Source organism: Mesoplodon mirus, assembly GCF_964341445.2.
Source record: "Mesoplodon mirus genome assembly, chromosome: 12".
Classification (NCBI taxonomy): Eukaryota; Metazoa; Chordata; class Mammalia; order Artiodactyla; family Ziphiidae; genus Mesoplodon; species Mesoplodon mirus.
The window spans coordinates 70,546,510-70,571,641 of record NC_138988.1 but is presented as its reverse complement, the minus strand read 5'-3'; the positions used below and the strand labels follow the sequence as shown (position 1 = coordinate 70,571,641).

At 36.6% G+C, this 25,132-nt stretch overlaps 1 protein-coding gene across 1 annotated transcript in view; it reads right to left on the bottom strand.

Annotated features, from left to right (window-relative positions):
• Window positions 1-25,132, bottom strand: part of ZFAND3 (zinc finger AN1-type containing 3) — a 328,789-nt gene that overhangs the window by 202,598 nt on the left and 101,059 nt on the right. The window contains exon 2 of the mRNA XM_082637822.1: window positions 4,914-4,954. Coding sequence (XP_082493948.1) covers window positions 4,914-4,954 — 41 coding nt within the window. The remainder of the gene's footprint in view (window positions 1-4,913; window positions 4,955-25,132) is intronic.

The window sequence follows — 25,132 nt, the reverse complement described above, 5'->3', positions numbered from 1 at the left end:
TATTTCGATTCCTTAAAGCCTCTCGAAAGTCCATTTTAGGTTTAAAACAATAACTGTAAGATAATATCAAGAAATAATAAAAGTGAAGATGAAATTACTATACAAAATTAATAATTTTCTCGAGCTGACAAAGGCTAATAACAGAAATATATTCATTTATAACCATATTTCTCTCCGATGTTAAATATCAGAACTCAACATCTAAGATCACTCATTTGAATGGGTACCTGAAAACAGATTCCTACAAAACCAAGTACACAGCTCTAGAGTCATTACCAGAATATGCTTCCTACATGGCATGTATCATTTTCTTTATTTATTGCAATATTCTTCACCACTAACAAGGCACAAGGTACAACTAACCATGAAACAAAGGTAAGCTTGATTAACTATCTTTCCATTAAGAAATACACATATTTGAAAAGTTACACTGAAACTAATTTTCAGAAAATAACCATTCAGAAAATTAAAAACCATGTTTTATCTGCTTTAATTAATCTTCAACTGACAAGAGACTCCTCTCCTCACACTTTAGTTCTTCTAGTCTTATTCTTGTCTTTGTATAAATCAACATAGTAATGCATTAAAAGTACTCCTTTTTAAAGGAAACATTCTGTAAACAGTTAAAAAAAAAAAAAGAAAAGAAACCTTCTTGCACTGTGAATAATCATCCCTCCCTTATTTTTCCAATTTTATGTGAATTATGGAATAGCAAGTTTCCTAAAAGTTAGGCTTAAATGGAACAGTATGTTCAGATCATGTCTATAGTTTAAAAAGAAATTGCTTACTTTGATTTCTCAATGAAATACTTTTGTCAGTCAATAAATAATAGACATTTTAGTGTCCGTTTTTAAAGAAATTGCTGAAAATTATTTAAAAACCACATACATACACTCTAAAAGTCCACAAGACCAAACTGATTCTTTTTACACTGAGCACTTGTTAAGTCTGTCTTCTGATAAGCATCTGTCATCAGTGCTACTCAAAGAATCTTCCATCCCTTGGGATCTATCTTCAAGCTCACTCTCTTATAATGTATAAAAAATGGTCTATGGATTATAGCTACTTCCTAGTGACCAGACTCCTCTGTCCCCCACAGCAAGCATTTCCAAGTGTGGTAGAGATAATGCCACATTGCTAGAGCTGTTACTTCAGTCAGTTCTTTAAAATTTCCGCCTTCCCCACCTTGTGATGATCCTGGTTGATGTTTCTGTCATACACACTTTTATTTAGCAAACCCATTCTGTGAAAAGCACTGCTTTATGATAGCTGGGCTTCAATACAGTAGTACAGGAGGTCATTGTGAATTTGGTACTAAATGTCCCTAAATATCTAGACCGGTTGGTATCTAAAACTCACAAATTCAAAAATTGGGTTTGCACTCAAACAGAAAATAATACCCCAGGCACTTCTATGGTCGTTAAGAGGCAAGACCACCCTTTAGATGCTATGGTTGACCTTTCATATATCTTAACACAGCTATAGGCAATCGGGATTAGTTCATGCTTTCACACAGAAAATCATATAATCCAAATCAGTCAATAGCTCAGAATGAACAAAGATCACAAGAAATCAGTTGGTTAACACCTTGCCTAAAGACAGAAAGGAAATATGCCCTATTCTGCAAAGAAAATGAGATCTCAAGTAACTCAATGGCTTTCCAGTGAATTTCTGCAATTTGGTGGTTTTAAACTTTTTAAACCATACTCCACAGTAATATATATTTACATCACAACCCATTACATATATAAATGAAAATAACGTGTAACTCAAACAAAAGTTTTACAAACAATACTTATCCTTAATATCTGTGATGCATTCAGACTGTTTTCTATTGTAATCAATTTTTAATTGTGGATCATGACCCACTAAATTGATTTCTCTACCCACTAATGAATCACAATACCCCCAGTTTGAAAAACTGCATTAAAAAGTAGTGTTTCGACCAGTAAGTGTTTATATCACCCTAATATAACTATTAGTACCATGTCATGAAATTTTGTTGCTTTCTATTATAGATATATAGATATTTACTGATCCTTTTAGTAAAGTCATACGAAAAACAATATGAAATGTTTAATGAAAAACAGAAGAGCATGACAGGTAGAATATTATAAAGGGGGTAGAAAAGCCAAAACTAGACAAGACTTTAAACATGTTTTTACTCATTTCATTCAATTTCATGTAAACAAGTTATAACAAACTCACTTTTCCACCACAGTTTTAAAAAGGAATCCTGAAAAATCTCTTTAACCTAATGGTACACAATAGCTATTTTTAAAGTAATTTTTCCACCTTTTAAAGTACATTGTACACTTTATGATACACTTTAAAAGACTATTTAAAATCACAGTGGCTTTGGCCAAAGTAATCTTCATGTTGTCTTTCACATCTCATGCCTCTGCTACAATGCATTTCTATACTCTCCCTATCTTCATAGAGAAACAAAATACACAAATGTATCTTTAAAGTTCAATGATCTTTTTTCTCTTGAATTTCAAAAAGAACACCAAAAATGCTGCTTCAGCAAGCAGGACGTTATTTACAAGTCATTCCTTTCAACTGATGTTGGGGAAATCAGGAGTGTGGGGGCAAAGATAAAGAAGAAAGAAGAGAGTATTTTCTTTACACACTTGAAAATATCCTCTTAATATTTTTAAAAGCAAAAATAACTAAGCTGTGTAAACAGTCAATGGACACAGGCCACCAGAGATACAATAAATAATGATAACCATAGAAACTGAAAATGTAACAAGTCCAAAGAAATGCAAAGACCATGGCTGAACTATCTTCGCTGATACTTTTTTAAACTTTATATTTATTTAGGGACATGAGACAGTTCTTTGAGTATTTGATGTGAGCCACCTGACTCACAGGTGCCTGGCTTCTCCCACAGCCACGCTTTACTGAATTATCAGGGGGAACTAGTTCTACATGGAGACAGACACATAATATACATTTTCTCTCATTGCTACTTCATCTTTACTACTCATACATATAAACTCTCATCAGTAAGGAAGCATTTCTTCATATCTGTAATTGTAGATATGCGCGTGGAGACAGACACAATATACATTTTCTCTCATTGCTACTTCATCTTTACTACACATATATATAAACTCTCATCAGTGAGGAAGCATTTCTTCATATCTGTAATGGTAGATATGCAAAGTAAGAAAAGCACAATACATTCACTTAACATGGCAGAGATTCTGTTAATTAAAAGCTGGATAAAAACCAAACTTACCAGTATTTTTTCTTTTAAAAACCTAAAGTATTTGACAAATTCCAGACCTTTAACAGATACATACTGCCAGCTTCCCCAACCCTCCCAACTCCATCCAACCTATCCCCTAGTTTTGGCATAAATATAAAGGTCTAAAGCTTACACTATGATCATTTCCTTGTCCAAATAGCACAATGAACAGAAGATGAAAACTGACAAAGATTCTCTCCTTGACCAAATTCCAGCCAGGCTCCTCTGAGCCCTCTTCTCAACCAGGCCTCAACCTTTACCTATAAAAACTACCGATTCCCAACACAAATGATTTCATACACTCATATCCCCCCACATTAACAGATTTAAGCAACCGACTAACACAGTTTTCAAACAGCTTAAGGCCCCTTCCCTAGGGTGATCCTAGTCCCTCTTAAAGTGCCTGTCTGAGAAAGCTCAAAGCTGCCAGAAGAATTTAAGATTTGTTCCAACAAACAGCTGACTATAGGCCCCTGACTACCCTATCTTAGAGCATTTACTAAACGGTTTAAAATTGTGAACCCTTCCTCTGTCCCTTTGAGATGTATATGTGTATCTCCTACAACTCAATCACTCAGGAGTGTCTTTCTCAAGGACATGAAAGCCATTCCTTTAAATGTAATCATCAGGAAGAACAGGGTCTCAATCTCTATCTCTGTAGGAGGATAAAATCCTAACTTTCGTAACTTCAGTAACTGTCAACTAACAGACAATGCCAGTCTCATTTACAATAACCAATCCTTTGTAATTTTTCTACTCCCCTGATTATACTGAGCCAAGCTAGCAGCCCCTCCCCTACTCCTTCATTCTCCCTTTAAAATGTCCATTTCCCTCTGCACAAGTCCCCTCTTCCCTACTGCAGCGGTATATTACTGATTAAAATCTGTCCTTACCACTTTAGCTTGTGTCCAGGTTTGTCTTAGGCAAAACAATAAAGTAATAAAAAGTAATAAAGAATGAAACTTAAACATATCCCAATTAGTAAGACTTAGTTATTTTACATAAGATCATTAGATGTGAAGTTCTTTAAAAAAAAAAAAAAAAAAAACCTGAAGGTTTTAACTTTATTAAGGAGTCATAATTCAAGGAGTCAACCAATCAGCATTTAGGGGGTGGAAAAGGCCCTTGGCAAACATCAAGCCTAAGCCCTTCATGTTACAAATGATGAATCTAATGCCCAAAGAGATTAAGTGACTTACCCAAGGTGATTTCATTGAGGGATTGGATTAGAAAGCCTAATTCAGCATTATTCTCTTCCTGACTCCAACATGAAAATATTCTTTCTCTTGTATTCTCATTGGTAAAAGCAACATTCACCATTAATCATTCAAATCAAGATCAGAGATGAACATATATATTTTACCCTACTACAACACAAGTGTTTACAATTCCACTATATGCCAACAACTGTAAACTGAGGAAAGTTTGTTTGGTACAAGTACACACAAGATTTCCATTTCACTCAGGGAAGACTGTTTCAACAGTCCTAAGTATATGAAGCAACTTAGTGACGAGAAACTGCTTTCACACACAAGCAAATAAAACCCCATGCATAAACCCAAAAAAGGGTATACAGTCTTAAAATAATTTAGACAGTCTTAAAAACAACCAAAAGAAGAAAATTAAAATAAATTAAAAACCCTTTTTCTGCACTTACCAGCAAAGCATTTGGAACAGAGGTTCATAGTCTTGCTGGACCTGGGGCAAAAAGAAAGAAAGAAAAGAAAGAAGAGCTAAAAATTCAGTTATCACTCTAATCAAAACATAAAGATGTTTGAAACATAGGCAAAGAATTTCCTGGCCAGGCAACTGAACTAATAAACTAATGAGAAGTCCCTAACCAGCCAGCCACCCTCCCCCACAACAAAACAAAAACAAAACAACAAAAATAAGATTTTTTTTGTTTGTTATCTGTGAGTTAGTCAATGCTTTATTTTTTGTGACTAGCAGCTTATATGGGGCAAGTTCAGGAATACTGTAATATGCCCAGAAGATAACAGAGGACTGAATTTATCCCACATGATTGCCACATTCCCTCTGTTTACATTAGAACATATACCACAGACTCATCACTAAAAAAGGGAAAATTTTGTGTGTAAAGAGGTAGAACTTGCTCCTTATTTACACACTCAATTACCTCTATAACATTACTTGACCTTTTGTCCTCTTTCCCCTCATTCTAGTCCAATTTCAGATCCTGGTCATATCATGACCCAGCCATTTAAAATTCTTTCTTCAGATGTTCCCAATCAAATTATTTTTCATGTCCTTTCATCTGTTAATAATAACTACAATTCACTGAGTACTAACTTGGATGGGCACTTAACATACATTATCTTATTAATCTTCCCAACATCCCTGAGACTGGGCATTACCAGATTGCTTTGTTTCTAAAATACACCTTTTAAAAAAATCACATAAACATTTCTACAACCAGGAAATATTATACCACTGGCTACAAGTGATGAATAATTTAATGAGGAAATGTTTCCACCACCTCCTTCCAAGGTGTTATTAAACTGAGTGGTCTTCGAAATCAAGGACATACAGTCATCCCCATTTAACAGGTGAGCAGCTTGCCCATGGTCACACAGGTGGGGAACTAACTGCAGAGGTATCTGACCTAAGGTCTGAGCTAACTCCAAAGGCCACCCTAACTACAAAAGCCTCCTAGAATACTCTTTCTTGAGTAAACTGACCTATCTACAGCTTCATTCCTCAGCAGCTCCCCTCCCAACATCTGAGTCTTCCCAGAGCCACTCCTACACATGGAATATGGCAACAATCTTCTGCCCTCCACAGTAAATTTAACAATTAATAAAAGCCTCCCTCGGGAAGTATTCCCTGATGACTATGACTGTCTTCCAATGTACTGGGACCCAAGATCTAACTGTCAGTAATTGTCATAGGGTGATAAAATGAGGAGGGTGGGTGGGAGAGGAGGCAGGAAGGGGTCACTAATTCTCTTTCCCAAAAGAGATGCTATGTTAACAGGTGGATCTTTCTTTAGGACTCTGCTTAATATAAAGACATCAAAGGCAGTAAGGAAATTTAAGTATCAACAAAATGAATAAAAATGAAAAAAACAGACAAAGAGATGTATTAACAGTGGCATCTAACATTTATTACAAGCCTACCACGTGGTAAGTATAATAGCACATGCCTTCAACCCCATTTTACCAATGAGGAAACTGAGTCTCCAAGAGGGTATATAACTTGCCAAAGTTACGGAACTAGTAAGTAGATGAACCTGGTCTAATTCCAAAGCCTGTGTTCTTTTCACCATGCCAAACTAGGGCCTCTGCCTCAATACAGAAATTGAGACGAACACACTCTGGTGGTTTGGGAGAATGGTCCCACAACCAAGATTTAATCTACGGTAATCAAGGCAGCTCCTGGAAAAAGTAAAGCCTTTAATCTGGAGGAAGCACAACTACTGCCCGACCCTCCAAATACACATATATATACACAGGGAAGCGACCCAAGGCTGCCAGTCATTTCAGTTCCAACTCAAGGAAGAACTGGGAATGAAGCAATTCCTTTGTTGCTAGAACTACCCCAGGGAGGAAGGCCTCTTCCTGAGGTGGTCGCCATCTCTTGCCCATGCAGTGCCACAGAGAGCCAGAGGTAACTTGTTTATCCTCCGCTGCTCCCCATGATCCAGCAGGAATCATGGACAGCCTGCAGAGAATTACTGAGGGCAGCTGAGCACCAAGTGTGCCAGTTATAACATCTGTGTTCCACAAAGCTGCTAAGAAAAAACGGCAAAATACAATAGCAATTTTTTCGACTTGCCATTATATCTCTTCAGATGGCTGATGTATTTTAAATGCCCACTATACCTATATATTACCTAGATAACATCTACTCTACTTTCTGAGTAAGAACTTTTCAGCAACACAGTTATCAATCAGGTTACAAAAGAAATAATACAGATATTGATATTATTAATCAAAACAGAGATGTCGTCTAAAATCTGAAAGAACCAGATTTTGGATATAGAAGTAACAGCTACTGGTAATGCCAACTTGGATCACATATGTCAGCAACACTGAATGTGAAAAAAATGGCAGAGGCTTCTGAGAACTTTGCTCCTTTCTCATGTTCAACATGTAAGACGTGAAGCTAACCACAGGCATACAACTACCAAAAAACGCAGTGTGATCGACTTGCACAGTCTTGGGGTAGACTACAGAGTTCTCTATGTGGCCGCAAGCATGAAAGGTAGGTATGATTCTCTTATGTCTCCAATGCTCCAGAGAAATTGCTCTTATTGAGATATCCAATGGCTACCATGTTTCTAAAACCAAGGTTTAGTAGGTTGAATAATGGCTGCCCAAAAATATCAAATCCTAATTCCTGAAATTTGCAGTTCCCAGAATTTCTCTTATTTGGGGAAAAGGTCTTTGCAGAAAAATTAAGCTAAAGATTTTGAGCTTACTCTGTATTATTGAGGTGGGCCCTAAATGGCATTACAAGTGTTTTTGTGAGAGGAAAAGAAAGTTTGGAAAGACACAGAGAGAAGGCAATGTGAAAATGGAGGTAGAGACTGGAGGAATGTGGTCACAAGCCCAGGAATACTGGAGCAGCCACTGGAAGTAGAAAGAGGCAAGGAACGGATTTTTCCCTAAAGCCCCCTGGAGGGAAGGCAGTTCTGCCAGATTTGGGGCTTCTAGGCTCCAGAAACTTAAGAGAATATATTTCTGTTGTTTTAAGCCATCAAATTTGTGGTAATTTGCAGCCCCAGAAAACTGATACACAGGGTTATGACCCTGATCTCATCTTACTCCCTCTCTCTCAGCACCATTCAACTAGATCCATCCTTCCTGAAACTCTCTACTTTTGCCTTGTCATTCAGGTCCCAGATCAAATCTACCCCTACCCTCCACCCCATTTTCCTCCCACATAACAGCTCCCTCTTAGCCACCTTTGCTGGCTCCTCCTCCACTGTCAAGGCCTTATAATTGGAGGTCCCAGGACTTGGGTCCTCATTATCCCTACTTCCAACTTAGTGATATCACACAGTCCCATGGCTTTAAATACTATATCTATACACTAAAGACTCACAAATGTTTACCTTCTTCCCAAACCTCTTCACCTTGCTCCAAACTCATACATCTAACTGCCTATGTGACATCTTTACATGCAGCTCAGTCACAACATTTCAAACTAGAACATTCAATATTCCCCCAAAACCCGCTGACCCATTTTGTCCACCTTTATAAATAGCAAACAGCTTCCTCCAAGTTGCTCAAGTCAAAATCCAAAACACCAAGTCGACATAAGTCGTTGGTCATAGACCTTTGGCTGAATAACTTTCTTTAAAACTGACTCTGGAAAGGAGAATTACTGAGATGAAAAAGTATGATTTGGTAAATACTGCCAAATTACTTCCCAGATGAGTTCTACCAATTTACACTCTCATGAAAAGCATCTGAAAATACTTTTTTCAATACACTCCCACCAACATTAAGTAAATAGTTAATTTCAAATCTTTGTTTAATCGGAGAAATGGTTATCCTGCTTTAATCATGTGTCTTCTTCTGAAATTAAAAAAAATTCTAATTCTGAAGGATATTAATTTTTTAAATGAAAAATAAATTAATCTTCCAGCTAGTCTGTCTCAAGGAATTAAAAGAACATTCCTAATTTCTGAGAATTCTAAAAACATTTTATTTACAGCATTTTCTTGACATTCATACAACACTACTAACTCTTACCACTCAGAAAAATGCATACATGCCAGGTCCCCCCCGCCCAAAATATTTTAATACAAATATGAAAATAGAAAACAACCCTGTCACCATATCAGTGAGGAAGAAACTGAGGCACACAAAAAAATAAAGAGGCGTCAAAAGGAAAAACAAAAGTACCATTACATAACTATGCCAAGCCATTCCAGCCATTCCACCCTAAATTTCTCTAGGTAAGACATGGATCATAACATTTTTAAAAACCTAGACTACACAGGGATTTCCTTCTTAATGAAGAAAACCAATCTGTAAAAACCAACGAGTCACATTTTCTAATTCAATCTCCTTCAATAATCCAGAGGAAGGAGAGGGGAGCTGGGCAGCGATGTGCGTATACATGCAAAGGAAGAGAAGGAATAAACGAACAATGCCTCCTCCACTCTAAAAACCATTCCAGTCACCTTAGAAGTAAGATTAGATGATTAAAGACTAGTAACAATCCACGTGCCACCTCATACACGTTAAGCCAGAAAGTCTTAACTTCCTACAACAGCTAGAAAGCAGCAAACAACTCTACTAAATCATCACTCTTTGCTCACCCCAGGCAAAGAAAAAGGCCAGTTCAAACAGATGACATCCTAGCAGGCAATGACAAAGGAGGCTTTCAACAGTGCATCCAGCCTGTCTGAATTGTTATACATCATTCTAAATCATTCAGACAATATCTGCAAAGTTTTCTTTTTAAGGGAATATTACAAAGGAAAAGATAGAGTTGTTATTAAGGGGGATTAGTTGCTAGAATGTAAGCAATATGGGTCATGCTACTTTAAAAGCTAATTTCACTGTAATAATTTAGATTCCAGGTAGGGTACTGTAATGAACCGTGTCTTAACATTTTATACTCAAATTCAAGGACAGGAAGGACATAGCATACACCTCTGGTTTTCTGTGTTTTAAGTCCCTGCACTAAAAAGATATACAGATGTAAAACAAGTCACATTATCATCTGTGGCCCTGTACACATTACTAAAAGGTTAGCCCAGCACTACCCAACAATTAAAACAAGATGAGGCATGGCCATCAATAAACTGATAAAAAGAAGAAGAAACATTAAAACGTAAATATTTTGGAGAAATGCAGGGGAAAAAAATACAATGAACTGAATAAAAATGGCAAATAATTTTTCCACGTAAGAGAAACTTAATGACCCTATCGATTCTAAATACATACTGTATACAGTGGCTGCAGCTGTCTTACCATATATGCCCAAACATAAGGAAAGGTTTTCTTCCCTAAAGTTATCCTTCAAGAAGCAGGAACTGCTTTACAATTAAATCCTTACTTTTGAAGTAGGCACCAACAATTTTATATTAAGTACAAACAGGGGAGAAAGAAAAAAAAGAAAAAGCTTCCCAAAAACCTTGAAGTGAAAACTCCAAGCGAGCAGTCATGCCCAGGGGAATGGCATTTGGGATTCCAAAAGAGTAAGACCCTACCAATGGAATCAAACTCTCAGGGACGTCCATCCAGTCAGAGTCTGTGAAAGGGGCAAGACAGGGAAGGAAGTTCTCATCTCTGGGCATAAACACTGAAGTCTGGAAAAACATCACACAACACTAGTGCTGGATGCTTTGTCAAAGTTATTACACCAAACAAGTTTCAAAAGGGAGTAAAATACAGATTTAAACACAGATTAAATACTTATTCCTGGAGTGTGATGTCACAATTACAAGAGGTAGCTGCCACCTGAAAAAGGCCTCTGAAGATCATTTAGAAAGAAACGTAATAAAAAAAAACCTTGGAAAGTTAGGAAGATCACAAATAACATCAAAATGATGGCAATCCTCCTAATGTTATATGAATGAATTCTGTGGCTTCAGATAAAACTTACAGAGAGCAACATTTACAGATTTTTAAAATGCTCTATATCTCAAATAACTTGTAAGGAAGTAAATAACTGAAAAACTGGGCCAATACCTTTAAATGTGGTTTCAGTAAATAAATATTAAAGTTATTTATTTATATTAAAATATTTATATTTTAATTTATATATATGTATGTATTTATATTTTATATTTAAATATTTATATTAAATAAATATTTATTAAATGTTAAATCATGGCTGTGAAGATGTGGAGCATTCAAATAAATGTTTCATAAAATGACTGTGGGAAAGTAATATTTTTAAATGTGTATTAGGAATAAATTCAAATACATGGAATTTGATAGTATAATCTATTCTTAAATATGCATGTGCAATTACTACTGGGGTAAACTGAGAGAAGAATATAGGAGATCTCTCTGTTTTATTCTTTTTTTACAATTGCATGTAAATCTAAATTATCTCAAAATGAAAAAGTTAAAAAAAGATTTTTTAAATATATATATGCAATTATTATAATTAACTATTTAACATTTTAATTATTTCGTCTACACCCCTAAAATTTTCTATATTTATGTTGACCAAAACACTTCTTTTTCTTATTGAGAAGATGGAGAAATGCCTTATATCTGGATCTCTTCACTTTCAAATATACGTAATATTTTAGGAAATTCAAACCCTGTATTAGAGGAAAATAATGCTCAGCAGAATTCACTTTTGTAGTAGAGAAAACAGCAGCGGAAAAAAGAAGACTAAGCTCACTGCTGTCCAGTTACTTAAAGAAACTGCATACGAGTTGATTATTAAACTTCTCCCTTGTTGATTATTAAACTTCTCCCTTAAGTTATTCCTATCCTTTTTTTTTTTTTTTTTCCTTTTGCGGTACGCAGGCCTCTCACTGTTGTGGCCTCTCCGGTTGCAGAGCACAGGCTCCGGACGCGCAGGCTCAGCGGCCATGGTTCACTGGCCCAGCCGCTCCGCGGCATGTGGGATCTTCCCGGACCGGGGCACGAACCCGCGTCCCCTGCATCGGCAGGCGGACTCTCAACCACTGCACCACCAGGGAAGCCCTATTCCTATCCATTTTATTAGAAGTTTTTTAGAACTGTACATCAAAGGAGTGTACTTTCTGGAGTGATGCAAATGCTCTGTATCTTGATCTGGTGGTGACTACATAAGTGTATATATTTGTCGAAATTCACTATATTATACACATAAGATTGTGAATTTTACTGTATATAAGTTATAGCTCAATAAAGTTATTATTGGTGCAAAAAACAATTTTTAAAATTCTACACCATATTAGGTACTATATACTGGTTCATTACAAAAGGAATTCTTTGTGTTGCTCTGAAAACAATACACAGAAGATTTCCCAACCATTTGGTATAGAAACAAATACCTGAGAATTTAACTGAGAACAGAAAATTTAAGAGAGAGAGAACAGTGAGGTATTCCCTGTCCTTATTTTTCTCCTGGCTAGCCATGGTGCTAATAGGTGAGGGTTAGGAGACACTACATTTATGGAAGTCAGAGTGTTTTCACCTGAATAGTGATCAAAATAATTAACTGGCTATGAAACTTCCGTAATGGGTTAATAATTATACAAAAGAACCACTTCTTCTAAGAAAAAATACTGAGCCTTGCATTTTCCATCATCTTTGCAACCATCATTACATAAAAACTACTGAAGAATTATATATGTACCTGTCCTACGCAAGTGACAAATATTTCTGCTTCATCCTGGTGAAGTGTGTATTTATCTACTCTTATTATTAAGACAATTTAGGCTTGCAAACAGAGGCATTCACTTACCCATATTTAAGGAAAATCAGATCAAACACAGGATAATTTTAATAAAAGATGAAAAGTAAACCTAACACATTATTATTAGATCTTTCTTTGCCAGAAAATGAGACATAAACCTGGGAGATGATGGTTACAAGGGTTCAAGCTGCAAGGTTAAACAGGCTAACACAGGTACTGTACAGCTAAGAAAGAAAAGCATAAGGTGCTTCTAACAGCTGGAAAACATCCAGGTAAAAAGACACCTACAAGATGTAACATTTCAGTTCATGTCATTCAGTTAAGACTCAGGTACCAAAAGAGTATCCACTAAATATGGAGGAAGAGAAAGTAATATCCAGCAATATACAAACACAAAAAATTTTTAATGTGCAGTTACTGTCACTGACATCAAAAAAATGTCTTCTGTACTTCAATAGCACCTTTCATTTTGTTCAAATTCTGAACATTTCATATATTACATCGGTCTACCAGGATATTCTTAAGGCGGGGGGGGTGGGGGTTGGGGTAGGTGAAAGGGTTGGGATCACACCTACCATGAATCTAGATGAGAAATGGATGAAAGGTGACAGCAGAAGAGAAACTGCTCTCCTTATTCCCAGTCCAATGCTCAGTGAAAAGGAAGAAAGTTCAAAGTTTAAAATTTCCATTTCCTGACTATTTTAGTCATTCACCACAAAATACAAGATTGCCTAAAGTCTGCAAAAGAAAATTCTCCATGTAATCAACCTGAGCAGTTATAACCCCCAGCAGAAAAAGAGAAAGAGCTAGAAGGAAACTAAAGGGTACATCTTTTCTGTCTCTGCCTCAATAAGATAAAGTATCCCTGTTCTATGACCACAAGAGATTCCACTGCTTCTTTGTGTGTCACGTTTCACTGCCTCCCAAACCTCAAAAACATTAATACCTAATGTCTTATTTTATAACCTTCCTACTATTGTAAATGCCTTAATAATCTTGTCATCAGAATAAAAACACAGGCTGCCACAGGGATAAGTGGTAAGAACCTGAGAGGAAAGGGCCTGTCTTGAATGTGTGACCTCAGGTTTGTGTTTTCTCATCCATTAAAACAAAATGAGTTTCTTAAACCAGTGACCTCTGACATTCTATGAATCTATGATGACACAATAATACAATCATATATAATCTAATAAGAGAATTACTAAAATCTCCATTATTTCTAGGCTATATATCTACTAAAACCTTCTGATGGGGACTATTTCCTAATTTTTCAGTCTTCTCACTCTGGAACATTTTCCTGAGATCGTCATTTAATGCTTACACTGTGACAAATACTAAATATGGTGAAGGAATGGCCCTATGATTTCTTTAAGTGCCATTCGAATTATATGACTTGTTATCAATGGTTTTAAATGCAAAGACATCATGACTCTTATTTATTAACTAGTTTTCTTATCACCTTGGGACTGTTTTGTACTACCACTGGTATAAACCCAATCCTACATCCATACTGAATTTCCACAGCTATTTATTTTCCTTAAGAAAATTATCTTGTCTTAATCCTGTTGAATGCCGTATTATGTATATTCACCAACTTTTCTAAAATATCAGATATTCTGAATTTTAATCCAGTTGTCTGTTGAGCCACCTATCCCACCCAACTTGATGCCATTCACAAACTTAGTGAGCGTATTCTGTGTACCACTCACCATCTAAGACTCTGCTGGAAATATCAGAAGCTCAGGACCCATCTGACAGAATTCAACTTAAGAGTGCACAGCTCCCCTCCCCTCTGTGCTGAGGCATGGCTGAACTGTTCTAAGAAGAACTTAGTAATCATGGGTCGGTCTATCTTCCTGGCCATACAACTTTGCCACCTCTCACAAACATGCTACCTAAACCATCAAAAGAAAACCAAGATGAAAGGCTGTAATATGGCAGAAAACAGACCCATAAGAAATAACCTACAGTAGGTGCCCTAAGATGGTGAGTCTGCAGCAGCAGCATCTTCTTCAAAGAATACAGCAGTTTTCTTGACAAGACTCCACTCAACTGGCTATATTAACCTGTGCTCTTAAGACCCTCCATAAAACAGACTAACATGCCCAATGTTAGTGTGCCAAATGCTCTCTCAGCCAGCAGAGCTGTTTTCCAGTATAGAGGTTTATATACACCCCTGTCATTTGAGCTGAATGTTTCTGCAGAACCAATTATTTTTTCCCCAAAATCTGTCTATGCCTTACAATTACACCTATTTTTACTTGTGGCTGTGATCACATAGTTTAGTTACTATCTAAACGAGTAAGTGCAACAAGAAAGCATTATTTCTATGAAATCTATGTTGAATACTTTGACTTGATTAAAAGACAGGTTGCTATTTTTAAAAAAATAACGATGCTGCCAGATTAGGCATGAGCAAGACAACTTAAAGACTAAGGAACAAATCATAAAAATCTAAAGAGTGCCCTCAAATTGCTTCATAAATGTCTTTAGATTCTTACCCCATTAATGAGACCAAAACTGGATGTCAATTAACTAGCAAACATTTATTTGGGCATTCACGTGCCAGTCACCAGCAAGATATTTTAAATGAGTTAACCATTTCACGCTAGTATATGTTTTACAATTACTAACACATTGTTTTTATCGTCAGCATTTTTCACACGAGAAAACTGAGGCACAGAAAAGTTAAGTAACTTGCCTAAGTTCACATGCTAGTAAGAAGTAGAGTGACGGTCCCAGCCCAGAAGGCCAGTTCCAGAAGGCATATGCTACACTATTGCAGATGACGTATTATTTGCATGGTGAACGCAAGAAAAAGTGTATGGCTCTCAAATCAGTTGACAGATATGCAAAGAAAAGGTTTCAGCCTACCACCCAATACACACACACACACGTTTTAAATTAAATGCAGCCGTAAATAAATAAATAAACAAAAATAAATAAATAAATATATAAAATCAAAAACAAACCAAATCATAAGACAGCAATGAGACAAAACTAAAAGGTGGGAATAACTGGCCTGTATTTTTCTAAACCTCACTGACATGAAAAACAGAGAGGAAGAGGAACTATTCTAGATTACAAGAGACTAAGAAAAACAACAACCGAATGTTATCTAGAAAATCACTTTTGGATCCTGGATTAGAAAAAAGGGGTAAAAAAGCTCTAGAAGACATTTTTGGAACAACTAGGGAAATTTTAATATGTATATAAAATAGCTGATACAAAATTCTTGCTAATTTTTTTAATATGATAATGATACTGTGGTTATGTATGAAAATGTGTGTCCTCATTCTTATAAGATTCATGTTGAAATATTTAAGAGGCAAACTGTCATGGTATCTGCAAATGGTTCTGAAAAGGTATATTTATAGAAAGAGGTAAAGCATGGGTAGCAAGTGTTAACAGTGAATCTAGATGAAGAGTATATGGACATTCAGTATACTACTTATCTCAACCTTTCTGTGGGGTTGAAATTTTTCAAAATAAAAAAGTTGAAGGAGGATGTCTACACAAAGATTCATACATGAATGTTTGTTATTCATAACAGCCAAAGACTAAAAGCAAGCCAAATGCCCATCAACTAATGAACAGATAAATGAAATGTGGTATTATCCATAGAATGGACTACTCTTCAGTAATAAAAAGGAACACCCTATGGATACATGCTATAACACAGATGAACCTTGAAAATACTCATCTCAGTGAAAGAAGCTAGAGTTCTATATATTATGATGCCATTTATGTGAAACATTAAGTAAATGCAAATCTACAAAAACAGAAGACAGATGAGTTGCCTGGAAGTGGGCAAAGAAATTTACCACCAATAGCCCTGAGGAAACTTTTCAGGGGGATGGAAATGTTCTAAAATTGTATGTGGTAATGGTAGTAGAACACTGTGAACTTACTAAAAATCATCAAACTGTACAATTACAATGGGTGAATCTTATGGTAGATAAATTATACCTCAATAAAATTGTTAACAAAAAGTAAGGAAAGAAACATTCAATCAAAAAAAAAAAAAAAAAATCAGGGACTTCCTTGGTGGTCCAGTGGTTAAGAATCCGCCTTCCAATTCAGGGAATGCAGGTTCAATCCCTGGTCAGGAAACTAAGATCCCACATACTGTGGACAACTAAGCCTGCACGCCACAACTACCGAGCCCACGCACTCTGGAGCCTGCACACGACTAGAGAGAAGCCCGCGTGCCACAACGAAGAGCCCTCACACAGGGGCTTCCCTGGTGGCGCAGTGGTTGAGAGTTCGCCTGCCGATGCAGGGGACACGGGTTTGTGCCCCGTTCTGGGAAGATCCCACATGCTGCAGAGCGGCTGAGCCTGTGAGCCATGGCCACTGAGCCTGCACTCCACAACGGGAGAGGCCACAACAGTGAGAGGCCCGCGTACAGCAAAAAAAAAAAAAAAAAGAGCCCTCACACAGCAACTAAGACCAGACACAGCCAAAATAAATAAATAAATATTTTTTAAAAATCAAGGTAAAACAATAATAATTGGGAAAGGAATCAATTTGGTTATCTGCTAGTATAGACTGGACGCAGGGAGCAAGACATCAGGCTGAGCTATATAATTGAAGGGAGTTACATTTATCTAAAAATATAGATGAAAAATAAAACATGCAATAAAATGTTACTTTAAAAGAACGTCAACCCCTTATTGTCATATTTCCAAATAAGGTCTCTATCCAAATGATGGTATATAAATTAATTTTATAATCAAAAGACTCTGCTTTCAACAACACAAAGACAAATAACCCAATTTAAAAATGGGCAAAGGAGGGAATTCTCTGGCGGACCAGTGGTTGGGACCATGCACTTTCACTGCCAAGGGCCCAGGTTCCTGGTCGGGGAACTAGGATCCCGCGGCCGTGCAGCGCAGCCAGGGGAAAAAAAGGTGGGGGGGGGGGTGCCGCAAAGGACTTTATATATATATATATATATATATATATATTTTTTTTTTGGTGGCTGTGTCGGGTCTTAGTTGCGGCACGCAAGATCTTTCATTGCATCACGCAGGTTCAGTAGTTGCAGTGTGCGGGCTTAGCTGCCCTGCGGCAAGTAGGATCCTAGTTCCCCAACCAAGGATTGAACCCACATCCCCTGCACTGGAAGGCGGATTCTTAACCACTGGACCACCAAGGAAGTCCCAGGGCAAAGGACTTAAAGAGACATTTCTCTAAAGAAAATATATAAATGGCCAACAATCACATCAAAAAGATGTCTAATGTCATTTAGTTGTCAGCAAAATGCAAATCAAAACCATAATGATGCCAACAAATTTGACGACCTAGAACAAATGGATAAATTCCTAGAAACATACAACCTATCAAGACTAAATCATGAAGAAAAAGAAAATATGAACACACTAATTACTAGGAATGAAATTGAATCAGTGATCAAAAACCTCCCAAGAAACAAAAGTCCAGGACTAGACAGCTTCACTGGTGAATTCTACCGAATACCAATCCTTCTCAAACTCTTACCAAAAAATATTAAGAAGAGGAAACGCTTCCAAACTCATTTTACAAGGCCAGCATTACCCTAATACCAAAAGCAGATAAGGACACCACAATAAATAAAATTACAGGGCTTCCCTGTTGGCACAGTGGTTAAGAATCTGCCTGCCAATGCAGGGGACACGGGTTCGATCCCTGGCCCAGGAAGATCCCACATGCCACTGAGTAGCTAAGCCCGTGCGCCACAACTATTGAGCCTGTGCTCTAGAGCCCTCATGCCACAACTACTGAAGCCCGTGCACCTAGAGCCCATGCTCCACAACAAGAGAAGCCACTGCAATGAGAAACCCATGCACGCAACGAAGAGTAGCCCCCGCTCGCCGCAACTAGAGAAAGCCCACGCACAGCAACAAAAACCCAACACAGCCAAAAATAAAAACAAATAAATAAACTTATTTTTTAAAAAAATTACACGCCAATGTCCCTGATGAACCTAGATGCAAAAATTCTCAACAAAATAAGAGCAAACCAAATTCAACAATACATTAAAAGGATCATACATGATCAAGTGGGATTTATTCTGGGATGCAAGGATGGTTCAACATGTGCAAATCAATGTAATACACCATATTTAAAAAATGAAGGATAAAAATCATATCATCTCAGTAGATGCAGAAAAAGCATTTGACAAAATTCAGCATCCATTTATGATAAAAATTCTCAATGAAGTGGGCAAAGTGGATATATCACTAAAGACTTGCATGGAAATTCTGAAACCATGAAATTCCTAGAAGAAAACATAGGTGGTAAGCTCCTTGACATAGGTCTTGGCAATAATTTTTTGGAGTCTGACATCAAATGCAACAAAAGCAAAAATAAACAAGTGGGAAATATAAACAGCTCATACATCTCGTATTTTTTTAAAATCTGGTTTTTAAATGGGCAAAAGATCTGAACAGAGATTTATCCAAGGAAGACATAAACAGGTACATGAAAAAAAGCTCCACACAGCTAATCAGCAAGGAAATGTAAATCAAAACCACAATGAGTTGCTACCTTATACTTGTTAGAATGGTTACTATCACAGAGACAACAAATAACAAGTGTTTGTGAGAATGTGGAGAAACAGGAACCCTTGTACACTGTTGGTGGGAATATAAATTGGTGCAGCCACTATGGAAAACAGTATGGAGGTTCCTCATAAAATTAAAAATTGATCTACCATAGGATCCAGCAATTTCATTTCTGAAGTATTTATCTGAAGAAAACAAAAAAGCTAACTCAGAAAGATATATGCACCCCCATGTTCACTGCAGCTATTTATAATAGCCAAGATATGGAAACAACTTAAGTGTACATCAATGGATGAATGAATAAAAAAAGAATATAACAATGGAATATATTATTCAGCCATAAAAAAGAATGAAATCGTGCCATTTGCAACATGGATGGACCTTTAAGGCATGCTCGTGAAGTCAGAGAGAAAAAGATAAATACCATATGATCTCACTTACATGTGGAATTTAAAAAAACAAAAACTGAGCTCATAGACAAAGAGAACAGAATGGTGGTTGCCAGAAGTGAGAGGGTAGAAGTTAGACAAGCGAGTGAAAGGGGCAAAAGGTACAAACTTCCAGTTATAAATAAGTCATGAGGATGTAATGAACAGCATGGCAACTATAGTTAATAATAATATATTGCATATTTGAAAGTTGCCAGGTGAGTAGATCTTAAAAGTTCTCGTGACAAGAAAAAAAAAATTTTTTTGGTAACTATGTAAGGTGACAGATGTTAACTAGACTTGTGATGATTATTTTGCACTGTATACATTATGTATACATTATGGTGTACACTTAAAACTAATTTTTTTAAAAATCTAACAACAACACAAAAAACATAATGGGATACACTTCACACCTAATAGGATGGCTATAATTTTTTTTAAAGTTTTGGCCAGGATGTGAAGAAACTGGAACCCTCACCCTCATGCATTGCTGGTAGGATGTAAGATGGTACAGCCACTGTGGAAAACAGTTTGGCAGTTCCTCAATTAAGATAAATATAGAATTATCACATGAACCAGAAATTCTATTCATAGGCATTTACCAAAAAGAACTGCAAACAAGCGTTCAAACGAAAACTTGCATATGTATGTTTGTGGCAGCATTATTCACAATCACCAAAAAGTTCAGAACTCAAATGTCCATCAACTGATGAATGGATAAACAAATTATGGTACATAACCACACAATGGCTTATTATGCAGCCATAAAAAGAAATGAAATGCAGATACATGCTAGAACACAGATGAACCTTAAAAACACACAAAGTGAAAGAAGTAGACACAAAGGGACACAAACTGTATGATTCCATTCATATGAAGTTATATAAAATAGGCAAATCCACAGAGACAGAAAACAGATTAGTGGTTGCCAAGGGCTGGAAAGAGGGGGAAATAGGGAGTGACTGCTTAATGGGTACAGGTTTCCTTTTGGAGTGATGAAAATGTCCTGGAAATAGAAAGTAATGATGGTTCAATGCTGTAAATGTACTAAATGCCACTAAATTGTGCACTTTGAAATGGTTAAAAAGATGAAGTTTGTGTTATATGTATTTTTAACCACAATTTTTTAAACTCTGTTTATGAGTATACAGCATATTTGACTTGAATTTCAACTACTTCTTTTAGCTTTTCTGTATAATTTTTCTATTTCTTTTGGCTTTTCCGTATACCATAGATCATATAATAGGTACGCCATAAAATCTAACATTTGTTGATCACTTACTACATGCGAGATACATGCTAGTAGGCATTTTTTGTGCATTTTAATCCTAAAAAACCTATAAGCTAGGTTAAGTATTATTACCCCCATTTTAAGTATAAGAAATGAAAGCTCAGAGAATGAGATAACAATGAATAACAGACAAGGCTGGGATTCAAACCCTACCATTTTTAAGGTTAACTCAAAGATAAAAGGAAAGGAATAAACTAAATGATTTCTAAGGCACCTTCTAGTATTACAACTCTACAAATATGCCACAGGAAAAAAAGAAAATCATATCCTTCCCCAAACTGTCCTGATGATAGCTTTCTGGTAAAATATACGGACAGAAAGTCAACACTGATCCTAAACGACCTTCAGTATGACATATGCTAGCATTTCTTTTCTTCCACCAGCATAAGACCAAGACATTAATTACTGTGCTGGTTATTGTTTCCAGAGAACCCAAAAGGTCCAAGGTAATTGTCACCACTCATTTTGAAGTACATAATGAAGCGGTGTGGGAAGACTAGCTGTACGTAAGCACCCAAGGAAAGGAAATTTCTTTACAGTATATATTCCCAATCTCCACCTCAGACCTAGTGGATCAAAATCTCTGGGCTAATACCTTACAATCCTTATGTTTTTTTAAAAGCCCACCCAGGTGGGCGGCCAAGTTTGGGAATTGCCACAGACAAGTGGGGGAAAAAATTCTTTTTTAATCAAATAGAACACAGCAAATAAGCCTGGTCCAATTAGCATTGATTTTAGAGTACAGGGGCACCAGACTTATTTATAATCTAGTTATGATGTCAGATCTCTTTACTATAGTACAGTTACATTTCAGATGACATGATTCTGCCCAAATACACTTGAATCTTTGAATAATTCATGATACTCACTCAGCATATCAAATTGTACCTAAAATGCCTTTAAGAAATCTTTTACGGATTAATTCGAGCTGCACATGTATGTCTATGTATTATGTATATTACGTATAGGTACACAAATGTACACACACACATTATATTAGTAACCTTCACAACATTTAGCAAGGTGCCTGACAATCTAGTCCCAAATAGCTTTCAAATAAACAAATACAAATAAATCCAATAAATATTTACTGACACCCACATTATGTACCAAGTACTGTGCTAGGTGCTGTGAATATAGCCAAAAACAAGGCAAATTCTCACAACACTTATTATTAGCAGGGATATCAGTTGTTAAGCAGGCTGCTATGAAAGTACCCACCCCTCTTCATCATTTTCCTTATTTTACTTTTAGATGTGAACATTCTGCTTCATCCTTCCCTGGGGCATTATAGGATTCTCACTTTGTCGTATCAATCCCTTTAAATTCCAATTTTCACTTTACATGGGGAAAATGTACATCCAAGCAGCCCCCATTACTGTTTCAAAGCAACTGGAAAAATCCCAGAATCCACATTTCCATTGGGCTGAGACGTTCCAATATGCCTAATAATGATACTTTATGACCTAAAAGTTCCAATGAATTGGTAGTAAGAAAACACTGGTGTGCTTCAGTGGCACTGTAATTGGAATGGTGATTAAATGCATCATGTTAAATTTACCCTGGGCCTTTTCCAGTGTGGCAAATATAAAATGAGCTATCAGCATCAGCAGAGCCTAAACCACTCTTTCCTTCTAAAATGATACTTCTCCTGCATGTCAAAGGTGATATGTTTGAGCTTCTCCATTATTAGGTAGCATAACACAACAAACTGTATACACCCATACAGGCTTCCATGGGATGTACACTGCCCAACATGGTTTACTGTACTTAGCAACTTGGGACAACCTTATGTATGTCAGAGCAGTGCATCTGCACCACTAAAGTTAATGGTCTGTCAGTGTTTCCATTATAAAGCAATTTTCAAAGGTTTATTGCTCTGATGAAGAATTTCCTCTGAGCTGAAATTTAGCATTCCAGAAAAGCAAAAACTGTAGCCCATAGTTGTTTATTCCCCTCCAAGTAGGCCAAGTAGTTTGTTTTTGGTTTTGTTTTCTTTTGTTTTTAAGTTAATCTGGCCCTTTATTTCAGAATTTCCTCATATAGCCCTTTGGGACTATCCACAGAACAAAAATCTTAGACCTCACAAAGGGACTACTGGTTTGGTAATAGCAGCTACCAAGGTTCACAGCACAAATTCCAACTTATTTATGGAAAACAATTTTTAAAAAGCAAGCATATTTTTGATGAACAAACTATAAGTTTAAAAACTTTATCAGTTCTACCTAGTTATGTTAAATTATTCATGCTATCAGACTATGCTGTCATTTACATTAAAATCAATGGTAATTTTAAATCCTCATCAATTGTTAAGCTTTCTTTTATCCTTCCCACTCAAGAAGCATAGCTAGGGCTTCCCTGGTGGCGCAGTGGTTGAGAGTCCGCCTGCCGATGCAGGGGACACGGGTTCGTGCCCTGGTCCAGGAGGATCACACATGCCGCGGAGCGGCTGGGCCCGTGAGCCATGTCCGCTGGGCCTGCACGTCCGGAGCCTGTGCTCCGCAACAGGAGAAGCCACAACAGTGAGAGGCCCACGTACCGCCAAAAAAAAAAAAAAGAAGCATAGCTACTACTGACCTAACACGAATTTTACCTACTCTCAATTCCCTCTTACCCTACAAGTTAAAGGGAGTAAGTTCTGTAAGTAAGAGCTAGGTAGCAAGAAATGTTATATAGTAGATAGAAGCCTGAGGCAATTTAGAAAATTCAGAAGATGATGATCAGTCCCTGAATGACAAAGTTCACAGAAAACAACTGTGGTAATCTAGAAGATTGGTATATTAGTGATAAACTAACAGTTTTATCCAATCTCTGGAAACTGTTCTATTAATCTGAAAGCCTGCCAGAATATTTCATGCTTCAAACAAAGAAGAAATCAACTATTCTAGTATTTTGGTTTCTTGTTATTGAATCTAACTTGAAAGCTTAAATATTTACACTTTAAATTACAAGGTTTTTCAACTATACAGCTAATTATAATTCTGATACAGCTCTACTCAATAAATAAAGGAGTTATAACATAAGAATGGTTTTCCAAGCTTAAAAATTCTCATTATGTACAAATAAAGACTCTCTAAAACTGGAGATTAGTGATCAAAGCAATCTTCTAAAAATGAACACTTTTTAGAGAAGTATATTTATTCCAAATTACTACTGATACAGGTTAATATATTTTGCCAATTTCCAACTTTACATTACTCTGAAGACAACCAGCTATATAATCTCAGAAATTATTTATATTAAAACCATCTATGAAACCACTTCCAGACAAAGTAACAACACAAAATAACGTTTGTAAAATGTTAAGTAAATGGGATCCAATTCATGATTATAGCTATTGGAAATACGAACACGAATGCACCAGACAAGGACTAGAAGGATGTAACAAACATTAAAAGACAAGATTTTGCTTTATTATTTTTATTGATGTTGTTATATTCTTTTTATAACACACCTTCTATTCAGATTCCAAATTGATTCTACCTTTACCTTCATCAGGTATTAATAACCATACTTGCCAAATTTACAAGTATAAAAGCTAAAGTCAAAAAAAGTTACATTTAATAAGGACAAAACAACAAAATACTCAAGATTAACCCTCAAAAGCATCAGTGTTACAAGTTAATTGCTTTGATGTATAGAATCAGAGATCTAGGTAAAAAAATAAAGTTACTTTTATCTTTTGCAATTTTGTTAAATGCCCTAGAGCTAGTAGGTCTGTCCAGTAGTTAACCCAAGGACCTGTGAGCCCTTTTGGCATTTGTAAAAGATACCCAACTCAGCCTGCAATGGCAGTTCAGATGCAGTAATGAAGAGGGAGCAACCTAGCATATGGGGTTGGCCATCACACCTCTACTCAGCTTCAATGCTTTTATGCCAATGACTGAAAGTTCTCTAAAAAACCACTGAAGCACACCAGACGTTAGTTATCAACGGTTTCATTTCCATGTTAGAAAGACAAACACAGCCTTGTTAATGATGTAAAATAAATCAGATTTGATAATAGCTTTTCATCTTCTACCCATTTTGACACTCAAAACTCCCTTACTTTCTTAGAAGTCCTTTTCCTTAATATGCTATTAGTAGGGACTTCCCTGGAGGTGCAGTGGTTAAGAATCTGCCTGCCAAGGCAGGGGACACTGCCTTTGTGCCCTGGTCTGGGAAGATCCCACATGCCACGGAGCAACTAAGCCTGTGCGCCACAACTACCAAGCCTATGCTCTAGAGCCCGTGAGCCACAACTACTGAAGCCCACGTGCCACAA